This window comes from Rhipicephalus microplus, chromosome X (genome assembly GCF_043290135.1).
Source record: "Rhipicephalus microplus isolate Deutch F79 chromosome X, USDA_Rmic, whole genome shotgun sequence".
Taxonomy (NCBI): domain Eukaryota; kingdom Metazoa; phylum Arthropoda; class Arachnida; order Ixodida; family Ixodidae; genus Rhipicephalus; species Rhipicephalus microplus.
Genome location: NC_134710.1, coordinates 73,078,725 through 73,089,814, shown reverse-complemented (window position 1 = coordinate 73,089,814; position 11,090 = coordinate 73,078,725). Strand labels below are relative to the sequence as shown.

Sequence of the window (11,090 nt, the reverse complement as noted above, 5' to 3'; positions counted from 1 at the left end):
TTTAGCGCTTTTTTCTCTCTCTATTCTTTTATCTGTCTAAATTCTTCTGCCTATACCTTCTTTTTCTTTCTCTCTTAGGTGGTCCTTATCTCTCTCATATACAAATTTTCGCATAACACATCGAAAAAATTGGAGCCCTTGTACTTACTGAAAAGGCGAAGAAGTGGACGCAGAGAAAACAGTCGACGCATGAGTGCGTACAGGTTTCTTATTATTACTATTTTTGTTCTCAACTATCAATGTTTTGCCGTGGCTAAAACGCAATCTTTCTAACCTCTCTACTTTAGTACTTCTTTCTTTCTCTCTTCGCTCGTTCTCTAACTTAAGAAAGTGAATTCATCCTACTCCTGACGAACCAGCACAATTCCTTCGGGAGCGAAGTGGAAGATAAAGAAGATGACGAAGAGATCTTGCGCTTTCTGCCCCATGATGACAATATAATTTTTTGAGGACTAACAGAATTTGGTAGAGCTACATTGTGAAATTTGAAGCAAATTTTTGTTGGAAAGATTTGAAGAATGACAAATGCTACAAATTTAACACATCATGCAACTTGACGTTGCAAGTGATTTAGGAAAACATTTATTTTCTTCTGAAGTGTCGAGCAAGCTGTTTTCAACGATCAGGACGAATTCTAAGCCACGTGTCCTCGCGCAGTTCGAGCTTGTTCATCGAGCTCGTTCGAGCTCGTTCACTCATGCAGCAGCCATTGCAGTCGGATTCTCATTCAGTGGCGTTGGACTTGGCCAATACAAGCTTGAGCTGTCATCGCAATGTCCATAGGATCCGCATCCCTTCGCTATTGTCCAAAGGTGGGCGCGACGCCGTTGTCAAAGCCACCACCACGATGGTCGGGAGCCGAGAACGTTCGAAGCGCCAGCCTCGTGTGTTTGCTCCAGCTCATTTGCTGCATTCAACCGTCCAAAGCCAGCGAAGACTTCTCTGTACTCCAGTGAAAGGATGCTACTGGCTGCGATTCACCATCACGGATGCAAGGTTGCCCTTCGCTCAAGGTGAAAGGGAAAACATTCCAAGCACTAAAGCTCTGCAGGTGAGCAAACAGCACTCTCTCTCTAAAGTGCGCTGGTGTTCATTGTGCGCAACACGCAGAACACATCCATGGCCACGAAGGGCGTCGAGTCTTGCGACTACAGAAAGTGGTCCAGCTTCAATCTTTGGATCTCGCCAGATTGTCAGTGCCTGCGGCTCGTGCAGCTCTTGCAGCTGGTCTCATAGCAGGCTAGATCAGACGACACCCTTCGCTTTCTGGGACCTGACACCTGACCAGCTTGGCCATCCATACTTGTATCTTCCTTAACCAATCAAGGTGAATGTCAAGAATTTTTTCTATAAGGGGAATTGGAAAATAAACGAATTGTGATTGCGTGTGCTGTTCTCCGGGATATATTTTTTATTTCTCCATATGCGCAACTCGCACACTCTGACATTCTATTCTGTCACTGTTTTCACTGTTGTATGTCTGTATGTTCCACCATCCCTTGCATATCAGCAGGCTTCGGGCAATAGAGAGGTTATTTGACTGTCTGATAGAAAGCCTACTATAGTCGTCGCGGCAGCCTAAATGAAGTTTTGTTGTTTTTTCAACTACTTGTCGTGTATAATTGCTGTTCGAACTATAAACTTGCAAGTGAATCTAGCTGATCGAATGGCATGTTTGTCTCATTACTTGCAAACCACGAAACCTATGAAAACTTTTGCAACTCGGTCATAAAATTATATAGATTAGGATTAGGTTGTTGTAGGTAGTTGGCGTATCTAGTTTCAATGGTCACTTCTTCGTTCTCCACTGTAACTGACCATGAAGAACTGCACGTTAATATCACTTAGTTCTTTAGCAAATATTTCCCATGGTGCACAGTTGTTAACGCGATAGCCTTAAAAATCGTGGTTTGCAGAAATTCCGGCGTCAATATCGGAGGTGGCATTGTAAGTGGTGAGCAAAACCTCGTCTTACGGGTGAGGAAAAATTGAGAACGAGGCATAAAAAATAAGGAATGAAGAAATCCTGGGTATGAGTGGGGATCGAACATGGGTCGTCTGCCTGACAAGTGGGTGTTCTACCAGAGCACCACCTTTTGTGGCGTACTCTCAGTGCTGGTTCGTTTCTGTGCGGACTTAAAGCCCCGGCGTAAACTTAACGCGTATTGTATGGTTTGCATGTAGTAAAATGTTGCGAGTACCCCTTTCCGAGACTATTCTTGCGTGGCAGGCCCGACCGCGGCATGATGAAGTACTTCGTGGACGTGGAGTGTGTTTGTGCAACACAACAGAGCACCAGTACGTAACGTAATCGAAATTATTCAGCCCCTGCATCATCGTATTCTAACTCACCCAGCAGGGACTTACGAATTCTACTCGCCGTAAGGCCTTTTTTTTTCTTTGCCAGATTTCCTGATCTACGGGCCTATTGGCAGTTCTTTGCTCGTATATAGTGTTAGTGTGGCAATGCACGATTTTGAGAGCTTGCTTCGTAGCTATTCCGTGCAACGCCAGCCTAGTGCTTGGCGTACTTCACGTCAGTAAGAAGGCACCACGGTATTGTATACGCGATTGTGCACGTAAAGTATGTAATTTCAGTGCGCACACAACTAACACGCAGCGAGCACAAACGATACAATGCAACACATTTAGTCCGATAACTAGAAATGCTCATTATTGTCCTTCCGTATGAACGACACAACTTCTACAAACGCGACGCGATGTCTACAACACCAATATTTTTCCTTCTTCCATGCTCTAGCGCGAGCCACCACCGCCTTGTCCATCCTCCGTCACTGAGCTTCTGAATGCGCGTGCGCGCCGCCAAAACGGCACTTTTATTCTACTAGAGAGTGAGTCCTGGCGTACGGCGCCACCGAAGAACACGTGATCGTAGTCACCTGATTTATTCTCTTTCCTTCCTTACGTTTCACGTCAATCCTTTTCTACAAGGAATGCGCTCTAGTGTTGTATCATTTGCTGTTTTCAGCGTACAATATAAGCACCGCCCTCTACGGCCGATTAAAGAACGATCGAGAGGCAATTACGCCTAATGGGGACGCAAAAGCAACGCCGTAAAAAGCTGCGCGCCTAAATATTAAACAGACTCGATGACAATCCGCCGCGCCGCGGCGGCCTAGTGGCTAATATGCTCTGCTGGTGACCAGCAGGTGGTGGTATTGAGTCCCGGCTACGGCAGCAGCATTTTCGATGGAGGTGAAAATGCTGTAGGCCTGTGGGCTCAGATTTGGGTGCGTGTTAAAGAACCCCAGATGGTCGAACTTTCTGGATTCCTCCACTACGACGTCTCTGATAGTCATATGGTGGTTTCGGGACGTTAAACCCCACATAATAAAGATCACAAACCCCCATCTTCGCAATCCTGGACGATTGGAATTGATTGATTGATTTGTGGGGTTTAACGTCCCAAAACCACCATATGATTATGAGAGACGCCGTAGTGGAGGGCTCCGGAAATTTAGACCACCTGGGGTTCTTTAACGTGCGCCCAAATCTGAGCACACGGGCCTACAACATTTCCGCCTCCATCGGAAATGCAGCCGCCGCAGCCGGGAATCGAACCCGCGACCTGCGGGTCAGCAGCCGAGTACCTTAGCCACTAGACCACCGCGGCGGGCGACGATTGGAATCACTAGCTCCCTTAAATTTATCTTTTTTAGGGGCGAAGCTCCATACGGCATGGCTTGTGCGTCCCCTGTTGTAGTTGTGCGTAACCACTGGTGGCACATACCCGACAGGGGATAGACGGGTATGTGCCACAGTGCAAGGAGAGAGACGATCGCTCGACTACGATCACCATAGAATGATGCGAGATGGCGGTACATATAGCTTTCACTAGATGGCCAGACGCATGGATGGACAGAAACGAGCAGACGGATGGATGGATGGACGCGTGGACGGACGGACGGACGGATGGATGGACGACCAGACGCGCGGATGAACGCAGGGACGGACGAATGGATTGTTGCATAGATGGTCGGGTGGATGTACTTATAGACGCATGGACAGACGGACGAACGCATGGATGGACGCACGGATGGATGGAATGAAGAACGAATGGACAGACGGACGCGCAGACGGACTGATGGATGCTTCGCCCTACTCAACATATTTCACTCCATGGATATGCTGTGATTTTTATTATCTAGAATATTTTCCAGACGTGGACCCTAAGACTGGTGTCGCACACTAGCCTAGAAAAACAGGTACAAAATTATAGGCGTCGGCGGATTCTATCTCTCCACGAGTTTGAGCGTTTTCGTTGTCGTCTGTCGATCACGTAGGTGCCCTCACACTTTACAACAAGAAAGTGAGCAAAAAGGCCAGATAGGCTTGAAAAGTTGGTTCACACATGTCAAAACGTACCTATTTTTTCTGCTAAACTCGCTTTCCACAACCACTTTCTTCACTACAAAAATTTATTTCAATTAGCCTGTTTTCTGAGTAATTTTATCGTTCCAAGTTCCAGCTTTACAAGCAAAACAAAGAAATTGTCCTGACCATTTGAAATCGTTGTTTCAGTAGACATACACCAGCATAAAATACATGAGCGGATGAAATGCCAGTGGCGGGGGCACTCCGACAGGCAGTGACTGTTCTTTCTCGTAATTCCAGTCTGCTCAGCAATCTTAATCCAGCGCCTGTCCTGTGTTTCTTTCTTAATCTTTGTTGATGTCTCGTATGCGCTTTATCAACTAAGATGAACACATACCAACATGCTCAAGCTTCCATTCTAATGGAATTGTAATCTACACCAGGCTTTCGAGGAATGCGTTTTAGTAAAGGCTTAGAGTTTTTCGTGCAGTCGGGGTAGTTTGTGAATACATTGATAGCAACCACCACCGAATCCTCGGCGGTTATTTCAAATTGGCTGCCAGATGTTTAGACCATGGTGTATGTGCGAGCGCAGCCAAATCACAGCTTGCCGTGAAAGATTAACTTACGTATAAATATGTTTGCGAGGCACTCAACAATAGCACTAAACAAAGAAATCTTCATTTTGGCGTGCAAATTTTTAAACATCAACGGGCGTTCGTCTACAAATGAACATCGTAAAAGACACTGAAACCTGGAAATAATTCTTCAATCCACAGGCGTATGCATTTACGTTCCAATAGCCAAGTTCTCCCTGTCATATCGAAGATGTGTTAGCCAAGCCGTAGGGGACGAATGAGGATTCCTTTGGACTGCAGCACGTGGTGCGTCTAACCGCAACAGCACGAGCGTGCTTGCATTCTCTCTTTCTCTTCGTCGACATTACAACGAGACTACCACAGTAAGGAATCGAACCCAATTCCCCACTCTTTGCACCAGACAATTATCAGGGCTTTGTATCACCGAACGTATCTATTAGTCGTACAGTGCTGTGCGTCACTGAATGTATACATACGATTTCTTAAATAAATTATGGAATCACGCGATAAAACTAGAAGAAAAAAGGGGAAAATTACTCTATAGAACTATGTTATTAGAGCAGCTGAAGCGCCTCATCCATGTGGCCTAATGAAGAAGGCGTCTGATTGCGGATCAGAAGTTTATAAGTTCGACTCTTGCTTCGGGCTATATTGTTTCTTTAATCTATTGTATCGCGTTTCGCTAGGTTTTTTTAGATGCTCACAAGCCTGTTACTTTCGCGGCAAGAAATACATTGAAGTTATTTCCCTATTCATTTACACGTGCCAGAAATAACGTTTTATTTTTAGGCAAATGTTGATCACAGTTCTTAGCCTGCGCTGCTGTTCAATACTCCTGATACGAGCTCTTGCACACAACTTTTCTAGTCTCAAGCACGCAACACTTCAGCTGTAGCAACCTTATAGGAATGCACTCGGCATTAGATACATGTGTCTGTTTCTCGTCATGCGTCTGAAATAATGACACTTTTTGAGGGGATGTTGTTGCGAAGACGAAGAAACTATAGATGAGGAAAAAAATTAGCCGATCCATGAACAGTGGGAATCGATGATATGCGAAGCAAGAATGAGGAAGGTTAATATATCAGTTTAAAATCAGCACCACGTTACTAGGCGGCCGCAAATCATGCCGTACACGAATTCAATGTCATGATTATCATGTTTGCGCCCGGAATTCATGTTAGTCGTTCGTGCACGTCACGAAATACCGAATTTGGTATATCTGGAGCTTGAGATACTGGCGCCAGCACGCTATGAGCGTTGCATTTAGTCATGTTTTACATGGCACACATAGTATGATTATCATGTTTGGACTTGTCATTTGCCTTGGTCTATATATGTCCCATCATACCAAATTCGGTATATTTGAAGCTAACGACACGACTGCAAGCGCGCCATAAGCATGGCGTCTGGTCATGACTTCCGTGACATGCATGTCATAATTTCCATGTTGGGGTCTGTCACTTATATTCGCCATGCAGTCAGGTCATACCATAGCAGTTTTGCAATATGTAATGTGAACAAAACCACCACAAAAGCTGTAAGACTATAAAATGTATATTATTGTTTTCATGACACACATGATGATTTTTATGGTAGGTCTATAGTCACCTATGCTCTTCATACAATCATGTTATGCCAAACGAATTTAGGTCTTGATCGCATCATCGAAATTCCCAGGAGAGCGGAAGGTCATAGGCGGCTAGATAGATAGACATATAGATAGATAGATAGATAGATAGATAGATACTCTCAAAACCGCGGAAGTTGGCTAAGAAATGCTTCGCATTTAAAGAGGGAGAGAAAGAAGTGATGTATGTGGTCAGAGTTCGTTTATTTCTACATTATGGGGCCGCATGCACAAAACTCGCTTACGCAAACATTTTTTCGCAAGAGAAATTTTGTTGCGTAAGTCAATTCACGAAACGAAACAAAGAAACGTCGTAAAAGGCCAACGTCGTCGCATCGGCCGCTGCAATAAAGCGCGCTGTGACTGCCCGGGAACATGTCAGCGATGATGATGCAGTCGCTATACTTGCTTACGTCACCGAAAACTGCTCGTAAGTGGATTAGCGAAGCAAAAGTTTGCGTAAAAACAGCGTGCCTAAGAGAAAAACTAGAGAGTGGTCCGGACCACTCTTAGAAACAATGTGGCTACTTACAACCTGCCGCCGCGGTGGTATACTTTGGTGCCCTGGCTGGTTTTGAGTTAATTCACGCCCATGAAGGGCTACCTGATGACTGCTGGTGAGTTTTTATTTCTTTCAGCGCTTTGAGTTTCGTGTGTTGTTTCCCTTGTACGCAGTAGATGGTATTGACAACCGCCGTTGTCCACTAAGTTCGAAGTCGCAGTAATTGAAAAATCCTATTGGGCGTCAATGGCGTAAAATTATGCATGTAAAGATTTGTGGTTGGATGAAAACCAATGTGCTACGTGATTGGTCGATGCATTCGAACGCGGCATGGCATAGGATCAGCCTTATTTGTTTCCTTTATTGTGTTGCGCCCCATCTCATCCAATAAAGTACGACTCGAGATCCTTCCTTCATTGGTTGAAATTACCACCAAAGAGGTTAATGCAAGCACATTTCTTGCACGCTATTGGAAATAAAAATGAGAAGAACTTTTTAGTGAGTGGTTCATAAATCTTGTGCTCTAGTGTACTTTGATTAGCTCTAACTGTCCAATGGGTGCGATCTCTGAAATAAAGCTGTCGATACATTTGGGACGATGTGGAATGGCGCGTACTTTGTAAACCGAAGCGTATAAGGAATGTGCGTGATTACGCATGGAACTACAAACAAATCAAGCATTTTCACCTTCACTGTTCAGAAACCGATATGGACCATGATAATATGGCAAACAGTCGAGATAAAATGACCCCAGTAACATTAAATAATGCCGGAAATATGCAAACCCTCGCAATTCTGGAGCAAAACTTGGCTAAATTCGTCCCTGTGACTATTACCAGCCGTTTAACTTGGCGCATGAACTTCACTCAACGGTAGAGCGAGCCACTGACATGTATTTGGTGTGACGCAGGGACCACTTGACTTGGGCATAATTGCGTTGCGAAGGCGAATACCCCGTCGCATGCTCTGATCGAAGCAGACGACAAGCGCGAACAGACGACGGCTTGACCGACATGCACAGCTTGTGATTGGTTGTGAAGTAATACCCTCAATATCAGCTCACTTCGTGACGTTGCCAAAAGAATTCTCTCATCTGGCACGCCTGTCGTGTTCGTCAAATCACCCCCTCGCTCATAAGAGCAAATTTTGTCACGCCGTGAAAATGCGCAAGTACTTTCTAAGAGCTCTCTTACGTGCTGCGCAGTTGTCGAAAACAACATGGCGGCGTAAAGAGCATATTGGTCGGTGCGAATATCAGCAAACGTTTCTCGCATGAGTTACTTCAGCGTTAGACCGGATGCGTTGTGATTACGGCAGCTCTTTCGGTGCGTGTAAACAGTGTGGAAAGCTTCGGCAGTGCAATGGTGTATACGGTGAAACACAGCAAAGCCTGTGCGTAGGTGTGTTTATCAAGCGAGGATCTGCTCCGATGTATCGACGGCAACTAGCACTCGAGAAGCCTGCACTGTGTGTGTGCTGGTAACAGTTCGTTCGCTTGACTTTCCAGTCTCTCAGTTGGGTGCTGTGCGACATTTAGGATTGATAGCGAGTTGGCACGTTACTTGAGTGACCCCAAGTACTTACGGAAACGTATCAACTACGCGCTGTGTTCGGTTCTTGCTTCGCCACTGGTTAGCTGGTATGCTTCTATTTTCTTGTGAGCAATCTAGTGTTCGGGAGTGAAACGATGTTCGTTGTGAACAGTGGTGCTGGGTTGACGTTTCCAAGACTTGTGAAGAAGCTGTGCTCGTGTGAACGAAAGTTTAAAGACAGCGTTGACAACTGTTTTGCCCTGCGAAGTTGCGGTGGTGCAGCTTGGCGCTTTTGTTTGTCAACTTGTCACTTCCCTTTTTTGTGATAACCATAGTCCCAGCGCGGTGATATGACTGCTATGTGCAAGAATGCACATAGCAGTGCACATTACAGTGCAAGACTGCTACTGTAATCGGATTTTCAGTTTACCGGGCACAGGTTCGCACAAATAAACAGGTAAATTCCAACACAAAGTCTCCTGTCTTCGGCCACCTCACGACCCCGTGACATCTGGTGGAGGTGCTGCTTCTTTGATGTTCCCGACGCCCCCTTCAAGCCGCGACCCCAGCCCAAGTGGCAAAGAAGACACGGACGCTAACCCTGAACAGCGAACAAGCCGCCGACAGAGGGGACAACAACCAGAGTACGGGCCCATTCCTGAAGCAGCCAGGCAGACCCGGATCCCGACATCAACTACTGCAACCGTGACCGCTCCCGTGCAGCCTGCACCACTCCTGCTCCGACAACCCGAAAAGCCGCCAACTTTCCGCGGTTCGCCACTGGAAGACCCGGAAAGCTGGATCGAAAGGTTTGACCGCGTCGCCGCCTTCAATGACTGGACAGACGATGACAAGCTCCGGCATGTGTATTTTGCCTTAGAAGATGCTGCTCGGACCTGGCTCGAGAATCAAGAGTGAAGCCTTACAACGTGGGACGTCTTTCGCGCCAGGTTCCTCACCACTTTCGCAAGTGTCGTGCGCAAGGAGAAGGTCGCAGCTCTTCACAAAACCCGCATGCAGATGCCAAACGAAAACGTGGCGCTATTCATGGAAGACATGATAAAACTGTTCCGCCACGCTGACTACGACATGTCCGAGGAGAATAATGTCCGTCTGCTCATGCGAGAAGTAAAGCAAGAACTCTTCGCCGGGCTGATCAGAAACCCGCCAAAGACGGTCGCCGAATTCATTTCAGAAGCATCTACGATAGAGAAGACGCTCGAGATGCGCATGCGGCAATATAACCGTAGCCTCTCGTCTACAAGCTACGCCGGCATTCAAGGGCTTGGAACCACTGCTATTGCGTGAGACGATCCGAGTGATCGAGCAAGAAGAGCGGCGAAAATTACTTCCTTCAGCCCAGTCTAACGTGAAATCCATCGCGGACGTCGTACGCCAGGACATTCAGCAATCGCTCGGCGTTCCTCAGTCTCAAGAGCCTCAGCTGCAAGCCATGAGCTAAGCTGCTGCAGCCCGCCGCCACACCCCTCCTCCACGCGCACGCCAAAACGCTGCCTCATCGCACTTCCGTCGCCATACGCCACCACCGCCACCACCCCCACCGACGTCCTACCGTTCGCCAGCGGCCCAGCGCAGTGCGCCGAGGAAGACTGACGTCTGGCGCACCCCTGACCACCGCCCGCTCTGCTACCACTGCGGCGAGGCCGGACACATACCACCGTTGCCGGTACTGACAGATGGGACTGCATGGCTTCGCCGTCAATTCACCGCGTCCACAGACAGGAGAACGGCCACGTGACATCGCCGACTACCTGACAGGAACTCAATGGACACCACGAAGTCCTTCCCGTTCACCGTCGCCCAGCCGCCGCATGTCACCGCACCACCGACAGTACTCTGGCCCAACGCGGGGCTGGACTCCTAGCCCGTATCCGGAAAACTAAGGGCAGCAACCGGTGGAGGTGCGGTTGCTGTGCGACGAACTACCGAAGATTCTCCTCCGACGACGACGCGACGGAGCTTTCCGAACACAACGCCAACCTGGCAAAGCCCTGACGGCGAAAGCTCACTTACCGAAGGTGGCCTGACGAAGCAACATGAAAGCAGAAGAACAAGTTGACGCAGCCGTGACCCGACGCCATGCCCTAACTGTCATATTTTCAAGATGTTTCAGCGCGCGAACAAAGGAAAAAGGACAGGGTAGACAGAAAAAGCGCTGACTTCCAACTAACTTTATTTCACAGATTGGCAAGAATATATACGGCTAAAAGGGATGATAACAGTGCATGAAGATAAAATGCAAGCCTAATCTACACATCAGTAACAAAGCACGTGTGACGGGTCCTCTAGTGCCTCAAAGCCCAGCCAGGTAATTACGTTCAGCCTGTGATAAAGCAATCGATGATGTGCGCTCACATTTATCTCCTAGCAAGTGTACTTTTTTGGCTTCTATAATTTCTCGGGTAAACTGATCCCTGTGCCTTGCCAATATTGAGCACTGATGAAAGAAAGGGGTGCACCCACAGTCTCTG

The 11,090-nt window shown here is 47.2% G+C and overlaps 1 protein-coding gene across 1 annotated transcript; it reads left to right on the top strand.

The window, feature by feature from the left end:
* Nucleotides 1–700: 700 nt before the first annotated feature.
* On the top strand, nucleotides 701–1,265 carry LOC142776883 (uncharacterized). The gene is made up of 2 exons (XM_075881217.1): nucleotides 701–1,051; nucleotides 1,111–1,265. The coding sequence occupies exons 1-2, from the start codon at nucleotides 848–850 to the stop codon at nucleotides 1,234–1,236; spliced, it is 330 nt and encodes a 109-aa protein (XP_075737332.1). The 5' UTR covers nucleotides 701–847; the 3' UTR covers nucleotides 1,237–1,265.
* The last annotated feature ends 9,825 nt before the right edge of the window (nucleotides 1,266–11,090 follow it).